This window comes from Eublepharis macularius, chromosome 12, assembly GCF_028583425.1.
Source record: "Eublepharis macularius isolate TG4126 chromosome 12, MPM_Emac_v1.0, whole genome shotgun sequence".
Lineage (NCBI taxonomy): Eukaryota > Metazoa > Chordata > Lepidosauria > Squamata > Eublepharidae > Eublepharis > Eublepharis macularius.
In genome coordinates, this window is record NC_072801.1 from 51,306,796 (window position 1) to 51,326,199 (window position 19,404).

At 39.4% G+C, this 19,404-nt stretch overlaps 3 protein-coding genes across 3 annotated transcripts; 1 reads left to right on the forward strand and 2 right to left on the reverse strand.

The window, feature by feature from the left end:
- Positions 1-1,180: 1,180 nt before the first annotated feature.
- LOC129339248 (olfactory receptor 6B1-like) lies at positions 1,181-2,128 on the forward strand. The gene has a single exon (XM_054993840.1). It carries the CDS (start codon positions 1,181-1,183, stop codon positions 2,126-2,128), a length of 948 nt encoding a protein of 315 aa, XP_054849815.1.
- Positions 2,129-10,210: 8,082 nt separating this feature from the next.
- LOC129339249 (olfactory receptor 6B1-like) lies at positions 10,211-11,158 on the reverse strand. Its single transcript, XM_054993841.1, has one exon. The coding sequence runs from the start codon at positions 11,156-11,158 to the stop codon at positions 10,211-10,213; it is 948 nt and encodes a 315-aa protein (XP_054849816.1).
- A 5,367-nt stretch (positions 11,159-16,525) lies between these two features.
- On the reverse strand, positions 16,526-17,470 carry LOC129339250 (olfactory receptor 6B1-like). Its single transcript, XM_054993842.1, has one exon. It carries the CDS (start codon positions 17,468-17,470, stop codon positions 16,526-16,528), a length of 945 nt encoding a protein of 314 aa, XP_054849817.1.
- Positions 17,471-19,404: the final 1,934 nt, after the last annotated feature.

The window sequence follows — 19,404 nt, forward strand, 5'->3', positions numbered from 1 at the left end:
CATAAAAGTAAAAATTGTTTAATTATTATGTTATCAGAATCTACCAGATGTTTGGACTGCAATTTTTGATTCCTTACCAACTTGGATTTTATCCAAGATGACGATGATAATGATGAAGATGGAGATGATGATAGTTGTTGTTGTTGTTGTTGTTATTCTGATGACAGATAATACATTGCATGTTATACTTTATTTTTTTCCATTTAAGATTGCATGCTTCTCAGAAAATACTTCTGGGAAAGTTTATACGGCAGGATCAAATGATACCCCTACACTGTCAAAAAATATTTCATCCAATGAAGAGTTCTTTAGTTGGCTGAAGCAAGCTTCCTCAAAGGGAAAGGCTCTTTTGTCCAAAGGAAGTTATTGTTATCATATACATTGCTTATACTCTAGATCTAAGTCTGTGTAAATTTGGGAGGGGGAGGTAATCTATTGTCTACAGCCTGTTCATGTAAGAAATAAAAAACAATTTTATTTTGAGGTGGACCGTTCTGGAAAAGTTAAGTAGAAATTAGATTTTTGTGATCCTTGATTACATCCCTAATTATCCTCTTTATAAAGTACCCTTATATATATTCACTCTGCATTTTAGCACGGTGCCCTAATTTTTTGCACGTGTGGTTGGAGTCAACCAACTTTTCTTCCTCTGAAAAAGGGAGGAGGGGTTCCCTTTGATCATCCCCATGTCTATCCTTGAGATCTTGGGACTTGCATGGACAGCATTTTTTAGTCTTGGGGGCTGTCATAAAGACAGCAATTGGAAGAGGTTGAATGAAAAAAAACAGGCTGGATCCAACTCATGAAAAGATGTTGGGTTGGAACCAGATTACATTTTCCAGAAGCAGAATCGAAATTTCCTGACTCCCTCTTCCCACTGGAACTCACCGATCTCTATGAAATGGATCCTGGACAATAAGTATGTGGGACTATGAGAAGTGGCATGAATGGGTCTGCAGGGGGACGTGGTGGTCATTGCCAGTGTCATCTGTATCCAACCCAGAGGTGGTTTTCCCATGTCTAGATAAAGCACATGATGAAATTTTATAAAACTCAGCATTAATTGTCGGAAAGATGCTGCCAAATTATATTTAAGTGTATAATGATTTCTGGGCTTTGGATATTTCAATTGAAGAAAATAACTTAAGGGTTTTTAAATTCACTTTCAGTGATTGAAACTATGGCACATATGGAGACCGACAATGAAACAGCAATAACTATGTTTATTCTTCTGGGATTTAGAAATGCCCCTGAACTTCAGATACCTCTCTTCTTGATTTTCCTAATAATCTACAGTGTGACTATGGCTGGAAATATCATCATCATTGTGTTAGTAATCACAGATCGTAATCTTCACATTCCCATGTACTACTTCCTTGGAAATTTGTCCTGTTTGGAGAGCTTCTACACATCAACACTCCTCCCCAGGATGTTGGCCAGTTTCCTGACAGGGGACAGAACCATTTCCGTTGGGGGCTGCTTCATCCAACTTTACTGTTTTGGGGCACTCGTGGTTGCTGAATGCTACCTACTGGCATCCATGTCTTATGATCGGTATTTGGCAATATGTAAACCCCTCCAATATGCAACGCTCATGAGCCGAAGACTCTGCTTTCTGCTGTCAGCTGCATCCTGGCTTTGTGGGATAATGGTTATGACTTTAGTCATAAGTTTGATGTCTCAGCTAAAATTCTGTGGTCCCCATGAAATTGACCATTTCTTCTGTGAATTGACACCAGTAATTAATCTATCCTGCAGTGACACAACTGTGGTGACGTTGGTGGGCTTGACAGTTTCTATCATAGATACAGTTCCTTCTTGTCTTCTGACCCTGCTGTCTTATGTGCGTATAATTGCTGTCATCATACAAATTCCTTCTGCAGACGGGAGAAAAAAGGCCTTTTCCACCTGTTCTTCCCACCTCATTGTAGTTTCCATATTTTATGGTTCGTTGATATTTGTATATGCTCTACCAAAGAAAGAAACTCTGAAAGATGTGGACAAAATATTCTCTGTGTTCTACACAGTCTTAACCCCTCTAATGAATCCCCTTATCTACAGTCTAAGAAACAAAGAGGTTAAAAAAGCTTTAAGAAGAGCTGTAAACAAATATGGGATTTCAAAGTGATTTGTTGAAAATTTAGCCCAATTAGACCAACTAGCCTGGAATAAAGTCTACAGCAGGCAGCAATTCGTTACAGGTTCCTGTAGTACTTTCTATTCTATTTACATACTTCAATCTTCTTCTTTCTAGTGGAGATACAATTGAATTGAGTAAGAGCAAAATAAAAATCTTATTTCCTCTAAAATTTTCTTTATGCTGCTTTTGATTCATTCATGAATCAACTGTCAATACAATAGTGGTAGGAATTTGCTGTATTTCAGCTTTTTCCCAAAGCAATACTTGATAACTTATTAGATAAGTATTTATTACTGGTATGAAAAGGTAGAACAAATTACCTCTAAAGAAGATCCACAAAACGGTAATTGTGATACCAACTTGCAATGCTTTCTAGTCAAATAGAAAAATGGCTGATGCTTAATTTTAAGTATTGTGCTTTTGTGAATAGTGAAAACGCTTGCAGATTTCTAAATACTATTCATAAACCATGGTAGCCAACTGGGAACATCCTATGCCATTAAATCCCCCCACACCCTTGCATTCAGGTGTCCCTTTGGGAATTAGTTACTTTAATTTAAAAAGTGCATGTTTTATTGCTAGGAGATAAAATACATTTTCTCATTTGTTAATTCTGCTCTAAAATGCAGCTTTACCTGAACTTTACCTGTTTAAAAAGAATGTGATCAGACTCAAGGGAAACACTTCAACAGAGACAAATTATTACATATGCACAATATTCTTATTAGGAAACTGTAAGAAATTCATTGCCAGAAGCAGTGAAGGTCTGATTACAAGAGACACCAAATGTGAGGAAGTCTGGTGGAAACCCCCACTCAACTTATGTCTCTCCTGTGACCACACTCACCTCCAAAATGGTGTATGTTTATGACTGGGATGAACTCCCAAGTGCAATTACAGAACAGGAGAGGTGTTGTTGGTCCCTACTTTCCAGGAAAAGTGGGCTAATCATCTTGCTGCCAGAGATCGATGTCTCCTGGGCAGACATGTGGAACAGGCAGTAAGAGAAAATAAATGGGCTGGATCCAACCAGATTTTCTACCAGTGAAAACAGAAGAGGTCCCTTTTGATCACTCACCTAGTCTCTGCTAGAGATCATGGGAACTACATGAACAAAAGACATTTGGGATGGGTGCTGTGGTAAGGAGGAGAAATAGGTGAGATTGAGAGAAAAAGCTGGCTGAATCCCACTGGTTTTCTTTGTGATCTCATATATGTTGTATTTATTTGTTTTAAATAATTACTGGATCTTTTTGATATTTATATCCTTGCAATGGTTGCTGTTTTCTCAGCTGCCTTGAATCTGAGAAGATATGGTGGGGCAATGAATGAATGAACAAATGAATTGATGCTCAGAATTTGCTATTCATAACATCTAGGCTCAATTCTTGCCCTCATATCAACTCAGCTCAGATCAGTCAATTGGACCCAGGAAATAATAAACGCCTTTCAGTTGGACCGACCCGTCCTCAGGAGGGCTTCCCTTGATTCAAATAACCTAAATAACTGCCTGGTGGCCAAAAAATCCATTCTTGGTCAAGATGTTTGAGTAGATTGTCTCTATATAGCTACTGGTGGTTTTGGAAGGCTTGGATTAAATGCAACTGTAGCTAGCATATAAACCAAAACTGGAAAAAGGCATTACATGTCACAGAAGAGACCCAAGTCTCCAATCACAGATCAGGGTCCTGCTGTACCCCCAAGATACAAACTTGCTGCTTCAAGAAGAGTGCCAGTTTGCAGCATGGGGTTTTCCAGTGTCATCAGTTTACCTTTGGAATGCCCTTCATCTTGACCCTAGCTTCTTTTCATTGAGGTATCAAGCCAAAACATTGCTTCTTTAACTCATGAATTTATCTGAGTGGAGGCTCATGGACAATTTCTAGCCTGTGGACCATTTGAACCTATCACAAAAGTGCCACCACAGAAAGGTCCCTTGCTACTCTGTGCTCTAGGTGTATGATTGAAGAAAAAAAGTCAATTGGTACAAAGAGAAGAGTCTTTAATATTTATATAACCCCTACGCATTTTGCAACAGCTTTGTCAGGGGGATCTATCAAGAAATGCAAAACATATAGCCATATTTTTTTAAAAAAATTAAAATTAATAAAACATATAATTAAAACAGAGGATGATTTCACAGAACATGTGCAAAGTGCAATTCACAATACATATCTAGATAAATAAACTGACATTGATATACACTCCATACATTTTTTTTTATTTTACACAAAACTTTACTGACCTTCCAAATTCCTTTTAGTATCCTTCCCATGAATGCACTATAGCAGAATGTATTGTCTGGGCTTGCCTAGGTTCTTATCTAAGTAAGCGCTTGCCAATAAATATTCTCATTTAACCCAATAGGGTGGGTTAACCCAATAGGGTAGCAGAGTCTTAAAATCTAATCAGCCTCCTTTCTTAACAGAATTTTATTATCTTATCTGTTACATTTAAATATAACTCATAATAAAAAGTCAGTGGGTTTCTGTTAGTACTCTAAAAAGTGTTCTATCAGAGGAGTATGAATTCTTTTCTATGAAGTGTTACTTTTGTGTTCAGAGAGTCTTACTTTAAGAGGTCTGTCTATATAGATTTTACTACAACCACATGATATTGCATAAACCACGTAATCAGTATTATATGCAATGAATTCTTCAAGGTAATATTATTTGTTATGTACAGGATTAATGATGTGTTTCATTCATTTTGTATTTTTACAAAAACAACAATGCCCGGAGGGGAAATAGCCAATTGGAGAGTTAAATCCTGGTAATGATTGTAAACTCTTTTTCTGATAGGTTTTGCTGTGTACTAAGAGATCTTTCAAGCTAGCTGCTTTTTGGAAGTAACAATTTTTTTTAACTAGATAAGGTAAACATAGTCCCCTATGCAAGCACTGAGTCATTACTGACCCATGGGAGGACATCACATCATGGCGTTTTCTTGACAGACTTTTTATGGGGTGGTTTACCATTGCCTTTCCCCAGTCATCTACACTTTACTCCCAGGAAACTTACCACAGAAGGATGGAAGGCTGAGTCAACCATGAGCTGTCTACCTGAACCCGGCTTTCGCCAGGATCGAACTCAGGTAGTGAGCAGAGCTTGAGCTGCATTACTGCAGTTTACCACTCTGTGCCACAGGCTCCTCTTTATTATTGGTGGAAAGGTGATTGGATTCAACTCACAACGTCCAAGTCAAAAGCCATTCTGATTTTCTGAATATGTAGTGTATTTTATGAACAATCTAAGATATAATTGCATGCATAAAACACATAATCTATGTCGGAGAATCAACATACCCACCCTTCTGTTCAAGACAACAGGTAACACTGCAATCTTAAACAGTTAATTCTTTTAAGTCCAATGAAGCCTTAGAAGGGTAGAAATTCTGTTTAGGCTTGAACTAATGGTTGTCTAAACTCCAATATAAACAGAAGTATGAGAATTGTACAATAAGGTTGCTGCCATAAAGTATTGTCTTAAATACATTATGTAACTTCATATATTATGATCAGTGTCAACATGAGCTCAACAGAGCGACATACTCCCTTCTTCATCCATCTCCATCTTCATCACTTGCAGGAAAGGGAAGGGAAAGCAGTAGGGAAAATTCATTTCTGTGAGGATATTTTTAGCAAAGCGTATGAATGTGTGTGCTTGGGAGAACCACCCTCACCCACATGCCTTCATGTATACCTCCCAATAAACTCAAAACTCCTCCTTCTCACACACAAATATACATTGGAGGGGACTATCCTTTGGGTTCTGCCTACTCTGTTCTCAGCTGGAGGATGATGGTGACTGACATAGCCATCCAGTGAGCATCATAGGGGTAAGCAAGAATATGAACTCAGGTGTTCTTATTCCTAGACTAGCATACTATCCATTACTCCATAGTGGGTAGTGTAACTACAGATAGTAAAAATTATTTTGCCCATCCTGATTAAGACAAATTTCATTCATGTGTTATTGCATATCCGAATCCACACATCTGCCTCCTCGGAAAATGCAATCTGAAGAATTAATGCGACAAAATGAGCAGTTTAATTTTTTTATCTACATGGGACAGAAACATGCAAACTTCAAGATCATTAAATGAAGTAATATCCAAGTCTCTCTCTCTCTCTCTCTCTCTCTGTCTCTCATACACACACACACACACACACAGAGTCAGAGAGAGAGAGCTAGAAATATTTTGGCTGAATACTCTTTCAGTATCCTTTTTATCAGGAGTTATTTTAACATTTGCATGAAACTGTTAGTTTAGGAGTAGAGATGTGCACAAACCAGGAAATTACCAAACCATGCAGTAAGTGGTTCATTGTGTTTCATGAACCACGAACCACAAACTTTCATGAATTTGCCTCAGTTTACAAACTGGTTCATTTGGTTTGTGAAAACGTCACTTCTGGAGCAGCAGAAGGTCTGCAGAAAGCCCCTCCCCTTGCCCAGGAAACTGATTGATCAGTGCCAGGCTGTCTGCAGTGACAAAATGAAAAATGATCCAAATGAATTGGCCTAAATGGTTGTTGTGGATTTCCAAGCTGTATAGCCATGGTCTTGGCATAACAACCATCGTTCTCCAGCCGTGAAAGCCTTCGACAATACAACTGGCCTAAAGTTCATGGCAGTTCATCAGAAATGGGCTCTAACAAACTGCTGGTTCACGAACCACAAACTGATCCGGTTTATGACAAACTTTGGTTCATATTTTGGTTCATGGCCATCTCTGTTCAGGAGGATTAAGGTTTTTAAACTGTCTGGCTTGTCTCTTCCACTGAGCAAAGTTTAAAACCTTCCTCCAGCCTATGGATCCTTCCTCTAACTTAAGTGGCTCTTTGTCCAACAGAAGATCCATAGAAGTGATACAAATCACCCTTCTGTAGTTGGAGGAAGGCTCCTTAGCCTGAAAAAGCCAAAGTAGAATACCACCCACCAGCTTCAGAATGGAACCCGTTTGCATTGCAGAGAATTCCAGAGTGTATTCTAGGAAGCACACTATGGGCCAAGCTACAAGTGACGAATGACACTTGAACGGCAAGTGCATTTCTCCCTGTTCACTTGCCCTCCACTCAATCCACTTGCTGTTCAAGTGTCATTTGTCACTTGTAGCTTGGCCCTTAGTTCATATGGCCCATTCCCATTGGACCTTACCACAACAATACATGAACTGAGAGGGAACCCACAAATATCACTATCACTATTCTGCTGGTTCACAATGTAGGAAAAGGTTGATTGACGTCCATTAACAGAAAGCAAGCTACCTCTGGTGATCCTGGCACTCCAGCTGGCTACACAAAGGCTGAGTGGATTCTCTGAGCTCCTGATGGCCCATTCTGATGTAAACATGAGCAGTTTGGAAGGAGCGAGGGGATGCCAATTGCAGGGTGGGGACAAGGCTGGCTGAGGGACGTTGGGCAGCTGCACTAGTGGTGGTGGGAAGAAAGCAGAGGAAGAGAAAGAAGCTTCCACTACTAAGAGCAGAGTGGAACCGTAGTCTGAGGGCCAAACTACAAGTGACGAATGACACTTGAACAGCAAGTGTATTTCTCCCTGTTCACTTGCCCTCCACTCAATCCACTTGCCGTTCAAGTGTCATTCATCACTTGTAGCTTGGCCCTGAGACCTGGGGGAATATGTGACATGACCTTTTGGAGAACATTGTCCATCATGGCTGGTTTTGTTATTGGGGTGCAAATGAAAAATTCCCATACAAGTGTCATTTGGGCTGGGGCTGTAATAAGGAAGAAAATTGGGTGATATCAAGCAAAAAACCTGGCTAGATTCTACCATATATGTTTCACTTATCCAGTGTTCTCTGAAGGAACTGTGAGCCTAGAAAGCTATTGTGGAGTTTGTCATCTCTCAGGGGACTGGAGAGAGCATGAGCACACAAGAACTGCAAAGTTTTGCATGTAATTAACTTTGGATTTTATTTCTGCTTGTTAATGTGGGGTTTTTATTATTTGTTTCTGTGAATTTAAATGCAGACCTCTGAGGGCCAAGCTACACATGACGAATGACACTTGAACAGCAAGTGTGGGCCAAGCTACACATGACGAATGACACTTGAACAGCAAGTGTATTTCTCCCTGTTCACTTGCCCTCCACTCAATCCACTTGCTGTTCAAGTGTCATTCGTCATGTGTAGCTTGGCCCTGAGGAAAGAAGGAAGGGGGCTGGATGGGTGAATGGAGTGTAATCTGATTGGATAGTAGCTGTACCCTAGGAGGTGAAGTGAACTGCAGTTTTTTGTCAGCATCCTGTGAGAAAGTGTTTATTCTAGATGAGTTAGGCAAACTGTGTGGAGCCTGAGGGCCAAGCTACACATGACGAATGACACTTGAACAGCAAGTGTATTTCTCCCTGTCCACTTGCCCTCCACTCAATCCACTTGCCGTTCAAGTGTCATTCATCATGTGTAGCTTGGCCCTGAGAAAGCCTGCGCATTTCTAAAAGAAAGTTTAAAAACCAGGAGATTCTCCCTAAGAAGCCGTTTTATGTAGTCAAAGAAAGGATTCTCGCTAAATCAAGAAAACTATGTGGAAGCCTGAGAGTCTAATTCTGTCTAAGGGCCAAGCTACACATGACGAAAGACACTTGCCTGGCAAGTGGATTGAGTGGAGGGCAAGTGAACAGGGAGAAATACACTTGCCATTCAAGTATCATTTGTCACTTGTAGCTTGGCCCTCAGTCAAGCAAACGGTGTGAAAAAACCTGAGTGAATCTATGTACATGTGGATGAGATTAGGGTTTTCTCTATTAGGGAAGATCTGTGTGGAAAGTTAGTCTATGTGACTATGGGCCAAGCTACAAGTGACGAATGACACTTGAACGGCAAGTGTATTTCTCCCTGTTCACTTGCCCTCCACTTAATCCACTTGCTGTTCAAGTGTCATTTGTCACTTGTAGCTTGGCCCTGTGTCTGTGAATATACCTATAAGAAGATATAACTATTTTTGAAACTATCAGGCTTGACTATTCTGAAACCAATATGCTTATCAATACTCTGCGATCATCACACCTATGTACTTATAAATAAATTTCATTTTGATCAAGAAAAAAAAGATCCCTTTTTTACCTCACAACCACCCTCATATGCTGAACATTTTGTCAAACTAACATCTATAACAATCCTTCCTATATTTCCAGTTAAACTAAGGAGGCCTACGGCCAAAGACTTTGGTGGCAGCAAGAACCTTTTGAGGGAGTCAGGAAGGCAGCAATATACAGATCGCACAAATCAAAAAATGAGATTGCCAATGGGAATTACACTGTTCTAATCTCATTCTTTATTGTATTGTTGAAGGCTTTCACGGCCGGAGAACGATGGTTGTTGTGGGTTTTCCGGGCTGTATTGCCGTGGTCTTGGCATTGTAGTTCCTGACGTTTCGCCAGCAGCTGTGGCTGGCATCTTCAGAGGTGTGGCACCAAAAGACAGAGATCTCTCAGTGTCACAGTGACACTGTGACACTCTCAGTGACAACGAGAGATCTCTGTCTTTTGGTGCCACACCTCTGAAGATGCCAGCCACAGCTGCTGGCGAAACGTCAGGAACTACAATGCCAAGACCACGGCAATACAGCCCGGAAAACCCACAACAACCATCATTCTTTATTGTTTGAGGAGATAAGAAGGAAATTAAACTTTGATAAAGTTTACTAGCCAATTGTGTAGTTTTGTATGGAAGCCTGGAATTAGAGCAAGAAATATACAAAATGATACAAACGTTGGCTATCATCCTAGAATATATATATGGTTTTATTTCCTACAAGCCATCTGCATGGCTAAATATCTATCTGCCTGTTTTACTGCCAACTAATGGAAACAGCTATTTTTATAAGCATTTTACACAAGCAATGTAGGAATGCTAACGATATAGACAGCATCATTACTTAGTTTCCTTACAAGTGAAGCAGGTTAGGCAAATGACAGTAGAGATAAACTGCTTTTAGAGGTTGGGTCTAGCTGGGAAATCACCCTTTGACCTGACCTAGCAATTTATTCACACAACAAAGTATATTGATAAATATCTCAATTGTGAATCAGAATGTTCCATGCCTAGTTAAAAAAAAATACACAATTGACTGGTAAGCTTATTCAAAGCCTCTTTTACTTCTCTGTTTCTCAGACAGTAAACAATGGGATTGGCAATGGGCGTTAAAACAGTGTAAAAGACAGAGAACAGTTTGTTGAGGTCTTTCAGTGTGTTATTTTTGGGAAACATGTAGACTATGACCAGAGTCCCATAGAAAACTGTAACTATGGTAAGGTGGGAAGAGCAGGTTGAAAAGGCTTTCTGTCTACCTGTGGTTGAGGGAATTGTCAGGATAGTGGAGATGATAAAACTGTACGACATCACAGTCAAAATAAATGGAATAAGGGCTATCAGGGAAGAGAGGATGAAAGCCATGAATTCCATTCTATGAGTGTCCTCACAGGCAAGCATTATCACTGGGGTGAAATCACAAAAGAAATGGTCAAGTATATGAGGGCCACAAAATGATAAGCGAGACATCAAATATGTCGTTATGATGTTAAGTAGAAAACAGCTTATACATGATGACATCATTAGCTGTACACAAAGTGTATTATTCATTAAGACTGAATAATGAAGCGGCTTGCAAATTGCTAAAAAACGATCATAAGACATGGCAGCCAGTAAATAACATTCTGAACCCACCAGAGATCCAAAGAAATAATATTGTAAAAAGCAACCCCAAATTGGAATGGTTCTATCTCCTGTTAAGAAGGCATTGATCATCCTTGGCAAGATAGTTGAACTATAGAAAGTTTCCAGGCACGAAAGATTCCCCAGGAAAAAGTACATGGGGGTGTGAAGATGCCGATCACATGCAATAAGCATTACTATGAGAAGGTTCCCAGCCACTGTTACTGTGTAGATCAGGAGAAAGACAAAAAAGAAGAACATCTGTAATTCAGGCACATCATTGAATCCCAAGAGGATAAATTCTGTGAGATCTGTTCGATTCCTCCATTCTCTTGTTGCCATTGCATTTATTGTGTTGAAATGATAGATATGGAGTACAAAAATAGACCCAGCCCTAAATGGGTTTAATGACTCTTTAAAATATTCATATCGGGTGAAATCTGTAAGAAACATTACAAATAAGAAGTAAGATAAAAGAATTCTACTTCAAAACTCAAAGTAAATGCTTCTGGAATGTAATTACAAAATCAAACATTGAAGACACTTCTGGAAAACATTTGAAGAATTTTGAGGGCAGCCAAGTTAGTTTTAATAACAAAATTTCTTGCCTGAGGGAAGGAGCCACAATTCCTATTAGTTACTAGGCAGTGGAATTCTGATCATGCCCAGATTATTGAATGATTTTAAAGAGTATGTTCAGCCTACCAAGTCATTTATCTTTTTCTTTTGTTAGGTTCTTTTTCTTTTGTTAGGTTCTCAGTATTTAATAATAATAATAATAATAATAATAACAACATTTGACTTATATACCGCCCTTCAGGATGACTTAACACCCACTCAGAGCGGTTTACAAAGTATGTTACTATTATCCCCACAACAAAACACCCTGTGAGGTAGGTGAGGCTGAGAGAGCTCCAGAGAGCCCTGACTAGCCCAAGGTCACCCAGCTGGCTTCAAGTGGAGGAGTGGGGAATCAAACCTGGCTCTCCAGATTAGAGTCCCATGCTTTTAACCACTACACCAATCTGGCTTTAAGACGTTACTTGTATTAGGTTAACAGAAAACAATACAAATGTTTAAAATGGAAAATTTCAGTTCCTTTTAAAACTTTGTTTTAATCTAAGATGTCACAGATTGTGCTGCCTTAAACATGTTGGTGTCAGTGCATAGAGGTAGTCATGTGAGGACCACTGCTGCACACCGAACTGAATCCACATTAGCTTTTGACATGCCTCTGAAAGGAAGAGAGAGACCTGCTCTCAGCTGGCATGAAAACTGCCCATGTGCCTCTTTGCACCATGAAGGCCAAAGTCAGTGCAGGCAAAGTATCCTACACTACCAATGGCTCATTGTACTGACAGTCAGCTTTCTGCAGTCATTTTGTACTGCATGCAAATACATTCTTCCAAATAAAGAGGAAAGCAGTTTGAATCCAGACAAGGCTGCATCTGCTTACACAATGAGGTGTCCTGCCTACTCTCTATGTAGCTGCCTCTTGAACTTCCTGAAAAGACACTTGTCAAAGGAACACATAAATATCAAGGAGGTTTTGGAAGGGGCTAGGGGGGATCAGCAGTGATGCTCCCTTGCACGAGTAGTTAACTGGATCTCTTGAGCATCATACTAAATACATTGCATAAGAAATTTGTGTTCTAATTTCTGATTTAAAAAACAGTTCTGAAAATAATGCTACCTTCTCCATTGCATTTTCCGGAACTTATTGAAATAGTCCAGCTCTGCATCTAGTCTTGAAATCATTGATGTTCTTGAATAAAGTCTTAACACCATTAGAAGAAACGAAAACTATTCAGTAGGCAATATGACTCTGTAGAACTGCAACAGAATCAACATTTTCATTTGGCGGCTTTATGTTTCCTGTCCCAAGTTAATGTGACGTGCAAGAAATGAGACTAGAAATATCTAAGGAATTCATTATATACTTGTAGCTAATTGGAAATTGTAATTGACAAACTGGTAAACTTGAACAATCTCTTCAATCCTCAGGGGAAAAGAAATCTTTACAGCATTCACTGAATTGCTAAAAAGTACTTATTTATTAGAGGTAAGGTAAAGGTGGATTTAAGACATATTGAATGTCTTTAGGTCCTCAATATTTTTATAATGAATGAAAATTGATATTTTGGGAGTCAATGGATATTTTGGGAGACAATTTTGGAGGAGTGAATTCAAAACAGCTTTTTTTGCAGGAAGGAATGCACTAAATCTATCCCAAGACTCCTGTTTATTGAAGCACCTGTCACACACAGCTTTTGCCATGAAGGTGTCACAATCACCACTTCTTCCCCTCTTTATTATCAGTGGAAATGGTAAAGGTAGTCCCCTGTGCAAGCATAGAGTCATTACTGACCCATTTGGGGGGGGGGGAGTCACATCATGACATTTTCTTGGCAGACTTTTGTTATGGGGTGGTTTGCCATTGCCTTCCCCAATCATCTACACTTTATTTCCAGGAAACTGGGTACTCAATTTACCGACCTCGGAAAGATGGAAGGCTGAGTCAACCTTGAGCTGGCTACCTGAACCCAGCTTCTGCCAGGATTGAACTCAGGTCGTGAGCAGAGCTTGGGCTGCAGTACTTCAGCTTACTGCTCAGCACCACAGGACTCCTCTTTAATATTGGTGGAAAAGGTGGTTGGATTCAAATCAGAACATCCAAGTCAAAAGCCACTCCAATTTTCTGAATATGTAGTATATTTTATGAACAATCTTAGATATAATTGCATGCATAAAACACAATCTGTTGGAGCATCAAATCCAGCACTACACATTTGTTGAATAATCAAGTTCACACAATGAAAACTTTCCAGAAATGTTTATGGACATCTAAATATTCTTTAAGCAGCACATTGAGCAATGTCCTTCAAAAGATAAGTGTTATGGCAGCCTGGATGGGGAATTTGCAACCCCAGCCAGAATGAAGAGACAGACACAGGCTTGGAACTAAAGGGCCTTTTATTAACATGACCATAAATATTAACCACAGCAAGGGCTAACTAAGCAGTACAGGTCAAGACACGGGGTCACTCCTGGACATCCGCCTTGACCTGTCTGGGCGAGCCCTGAAGCCCCGGGTGTAGGCCATCCCTGGAATGGCTGCAACCCGGCCGGCCAGGCAAATGGATCCCCCCATCAAGCACCTAATGCTCCAGCTGTACAACGTGAGGGAAGGCCTTGTCCTTGGTTTAATGTGATTCCCTTTCTAAATGTTATGTTCTAAATGTTATGTTATGTAAAGGGGAACAATGGTTTAATGTGATCCCCTTTCTAAATGTTATGTTCTTTACCAAGTGCAAAGAGGATGTTGAAAAAGTTAAGTTTATAAAGGGAACATATTGAATGTATATTTTTGAATGCATTGGATTACATTTTTGAATATTTTGAATGCATTTGGGGGATCTTTTTGGAAGTGGGCTTTCTTATTCATTTCATGATGCCATACATTATATTTCCATGTACATAATCAATTAAGTTTGCAAATGGAGTTGTAAATGAAATTATCTATTGCAGAAAGTTTTGCTTGATGGTTACATCCTGATTTGTATCTGTATATTAATTTCAGAAAAGTTGTGGCTTTGGAAGAAGCATAACTCTTGCGAAACGGGAAAATTGCAAGCCGGCAAGCCCGTTGCCATCTCCCGCTGACAGGTTTGGTGGTATTTTTTGACTCAATATTTATATATATTAAGCTCCAGTGCATTGTATATTTCAGTACTACAATTTGGAACATAAAAGCTGGATTTGGTTGTCGTGGTCCCTGTATTTTCTTTGTTTCTGCATTGACTTTGGGACGTCCCTTCATTTTTTCTTTCTTTCCACTAACCTAACCAGAACAGCACCACCCAGGCCTATACCCCAAACCACTGCCAGCAGTGCAAGGTAGGCAAAAAAAAAACCCCTTCCCAACAGCCAATCAGGGGAAAGGGTAAAAAATTCCTACCTGGCTCTGGAAACAGCACCCGGCTAATTCTGCACTATGACAGGGTAAGGTGGGTGGTCCGAGTGAGCGAAGCAACTGCGGTCGTGGAGAAGCGGAGCCGCCTGCAAAAGGCTCTTGGCTCTGCCCCTGGCCAAAGCCCCATATGCTCAGGAAGGGAGCCTGTCTCCTCCTCCAGGCAGGGCTGCAAAGGCCAGCTCCTGGCTAAAGCAGCATAGCTACTGCCGGGCAAGCTGAATAATATTGGGAAAAGTAGCCTATAAAATGTTCGTGTTGTCTCCTAAATACTATGGCCATACATTTTTTGTCCATTTAAATGAAACAAAAGAGTTCTGTAGAGAAACTGTTGTCTATTTTTTTTCAATATCGGCAACAATACTTTAAACAAGGAGTGATCCACAAAGCAAGGGAACAACAGGATTCGAGTCCAGTGGCACCTTAGAGACTAACAAGATTTTCAAAGTTTAAGCTTTTGAGAGTCAAAACTCCCTTCTTCAGATACAGAGCTTTGAGTCCCAAAAATACTACTGAACTCAAATCCTGCTGTTCTACTGCAGACCAACACAACTAGCTACCTGAAACAAAGCAAGAGAAATAAATATCAATGACCTGTAGCTGATAAATTTTAGCACCTGAGAACTGCACATTAGAGATGGCATGCAAACTGCTTTTTCACTCAGTCTTGCCCAATTCTTCTCCTTCCTACAGCCTGTACATGCAGCCTGTCCATGCAGGCCCTATGATCTCCAGCGTAGCTTTTTGGGTGGTCAAAGAGAGCCCTCTTTCCTTTTCAGCACAAGAAAATCTGGTTGGATTCTTACCTAGAATAGCCATCTTTTTATATAGTTCATCTAATTGTTCCTTTAATATCAGTTTGATCTCCAGGCATTTATAGGTGATTTTACTTAGTGGCATGCCATGAAAAACTTCAACTGCTCATTTCTATTCATTAAACCTCTATTAAAAGGATAAGGCAGTTTTTTCTGTCCATCTGGCAACCTTCATCCTACCTCATGTTGCAAAATGGCCAGAAAGAAAAGAAAACAAAACTGCCTAGATTGTTCTTGAGCCTTTCAGAACAGATGAAGGTTTTTCTTGAACAATTGTCACTTGAGAACTAATGGAGATCAAATGGCTGCTAAATGCACAGATAAAAGGGCCCATTGAAAACTGGAACCCTAACTCCAATGGGCTGGGAAGTGCCACGTTCACCAAGAAAATATAGTAAGCAGAGATTGCAATCTACAGAGGATCTGTGAACTATGGAGATAGTTTCTCCTTTGGTGGAGAATGTATGAGAACTTCCTAGATAACAATGTTTCCATGGAGGAGGGCACTCAAGCTGGTTCTTTGGCTTCCATCTAGAGCTGCCGGAAGCAGCCAATAGTTTGTGTGACAGGCCCTGAGTGAATGTCAGTACAACTTCATTGCTTTATTAAGAACATAAGAATATCCCCGGTGGATCAGGCCAGGCTTTATCTAATACAACTTTCTGTTTCTAAGTGATTAACCAATAGCCTCCTAAAGTAGAGTTTTATGGTGATGCATATCTCTGTGGCTTCCACCCTAAATGTGCTTCCTAGAAACTTTGCAGCTGCACCTAACAAATAAATATTAAGATCAAGACATTACAAACCTTTAATTTTCATCCACAAAAATTAAATACATTAAATAAGCTGGTTATTGCATTGCATTTGTGAAATTTTGAAAATAATGTTTCCATGAGAAGCAGAAAGAAGACAAGGACGTGATGCTTATGAAGAACCAACAAAATGTCGGACAGTTTTGTTCAAAGCTTGTTTAATGTCTTTATTTCTCAGACTGTATACAAAAGGGTTCACCAGCGGAGTCAAGAGAGTGTAAAAGACAGAGAAAACTTTGTTCAGTTCTCGGAGTGTGTTGTTTTTGGGTACCACATAAACAATGACTATTGTTCCATAAAAAAGAGTAACCACAATGAGATGTGATGAGCAGGTGGAAAATGCTTTCTTCCTCCCAACAGAGGATGGAATTCTTAAAATGGTTTCTATGATGTAGCCATAGGAAACGAGGGTTAAAAGAAAAGGGAGCAATCCAAACAGGGCGGACAGAATAAATATCAGTAGTTGGATGTTGAGGGTGTTGCTACAAGAGAGCTGAAGGAGTGGTGTAAAATCACAGAAGAAATGGTCAATTTTGTTAGGTCCACAGAAAACCAGGTGAGTCATAAAATAGGTTGTTACTGAGTTAACCATGAATCCAATGACCCAAGAACCACTTGCTAACAGCAGGCAGGATCTGACATCCATAAGGGTTGCATAATGCAACGGCTTGCATATGGCCAGATAACGATCATAAGACATGGCTGCAAGGAGATAACATTCTGCTGTGGCCAAGCCCCCAAAGAAATATAATTGTGTAAAACAAGAATACAGCAGCATGGAACAGTTCCCAGTGAGGAAACTGTCAAGCATTCTGGGCCAAATGGTGGAGATATAGCAAGTTTCCAAGCAAGACAAATTCCCTAGGAGGAAATACATGGGAGTGTGAAGATGCCGATGAGCTGCAACCAAAACAACAATCAGCAGGTTCCCAGCCATGGTGATGACATAGATCACTAGAAATACAAAGAAGAGAAGGATCTGAAAACCACAGATATCACCAAATCCCAGGAGGATCAATTCTTTGACTGCTGTCTGATTGGTGGGGTCTTTATCCATGGGTTGTGGTTCAAATAACTGAAAAATACAAAAGACAGTAGAAAAAATTCATTCAAGAAAGACACATGACCTAAATAACATTTAGATTTATACAATCTCTTGTGTGTTTGTTCTGCAAAGGTTCTGCAAACCTTTCATTTTATCTGACAAACTGAGATCTTGTTCATGTAACATAATAGATTCATTAATCTCCGAAGGTCCAGCTACATATTGAGTAGGACCCAGTCAGAGTTTTTGCTCTGTGTCTCCTTACTACAGTCTCAGTCCTACACAGCTTTTGAACATGCGGGTTTGATGTCCCTCAGCATCTGTTTCAATGGTTAAAGGTTAGATCCTTCCCATTACGTTTATTCACCTGTTCTTTATAAACTCTGTTTACAAATGCAGTTGGTGGAGATGGTTTTTTCAAGGAGGATGTTATCATGGGAACAATGGGCAAGTTTAATTCTTCTCCAATGAGAAAGTTTGCCCCTTTCTGCTCCTGTTAGTTTTCTTTAGTAAGATAAAAGCACCTTCTAGGACAAAACAGGACAAAGATCTGCATTTGAAGAAGTGGTTAAGCCAAACTGTGTTGTAATATAGTGGAGATGAGAAAAACTGCTGTTGAATTCAGGGAGGAAAACAGGCATGAAAGAAGTCTAAAAAGGCTTGTTGGGCTGAGTAAAAAAATATCTAACCAAAATTTTGTTAGCAGCAATGGCAGCGAGATGTTTCTGGCTAGGTACTACATACATGAGTATTTAACTGGAACAAGTGCAGAAATTTTACATTACATTTTCTTTATGTTACATGGGTTACATTATGTTACATGAACAAGGTTTGGAAATTCAGGAAATCTAGTATAAAACAAAAAGACTGAATATATGTTTCACAAATCACACTTGTATATTGTATGTCTAAAGCTGCCATCCTAAAACACTTCCCTGGGAGAAAATTGTTAAATAGTAATGAGTAGGTCTGCTTAGGATTGCTCCCTCTGCCACTTTTGGGTACTGTAATGATTAAGCAATATTTGCCCATGATTTTGGATAGAGAAGTTGCTCTCTCCATTTCATCAGTACCTTTAAAGGGAGCAATGATTTAATTGGTGCCATGAGATAAAATATAATTTTCATTTAAATTGCAGTTAGATATAAATGATTTTAAGGCTTCGAGATTGTGTGCATATAAGGTTACTAGCATCCCACTCTACATAAAGGATACCCTGATTTATCAGGGTTTACACTGTAGTCTTATATTCTATACAGCATTCTTCTTAGCACAATACAATCCATGGGTTGGATCCAACCAGCTTTTCTGCTTGATTAGTTCCACACCACACTATAGTCCTTGTCCTCTGTTATTTTTGTTTAAACAGACCTCAAGATATGTATCACAGTCTTTTCAGTAGTCAAAAAAGCTCTTTGCTATATTTTTTGTTGACACAAAAGTTGGAAGGATCCATTCCTTCGCAGAGAATTGAGATCCCTTTTTATTGGTGACTTCTGCACACATATGATTAGGGTACAGCTAAATAGCTTATCATATGATGGATACTAACAAAACATCGCTACTTCGTCTGGATATTTTGTTGACTACAAAGAAGTTGTAGTAAGATAGAGATGAGAAATTATCACAAAAATCCATTATATTTATCTCTCAATGAAACATATGTAGACAGATCTAGAATGTTAACATGATGATGAATACCTTTGCAGCCTTCTTAGACCTTTCTGTCTGTGATGCAGATATCAACAAAATTCTATGACTGTGCTCAACAAGATGGAGTCTCTGTCTTTACAAAAGTGCGACTGCTTGCATTGAATTTTATATCATTTTGAAAGATAAAAAGCTCTCTGTACAATCTAACCGCTAAGGAGTTAATTATAGTGTTTTATTTTAAGTGAAGAGAGAATTATTGTCTAATGAGCAAAACTCAGCATTCCCAAATGACA

Excerpts from the sequence above, each read along its gene's own strand:
- LOC129339248 (XM_054993840.1), top strand. The coding sequence starts at position 1,181 with ATGGCACATATGGAGACCGACAATGAAACAGCAATAACTATGTTTATT.
- LOC129339249 (XM_054993841.1), bottom strand. The coding sequence starts at position 11,158 with ATGGCAACAAGAGAATGGAGGAATCGAACAGATCTCACAGAATTTATC.
- LOC129339250 (XM_054993842.1), bottom strand. The coding sequence starts at position 17,470 with ATGGATAAAGACCCCACCAATCAGACAGCAGTCAAAGAATTGATCCTC.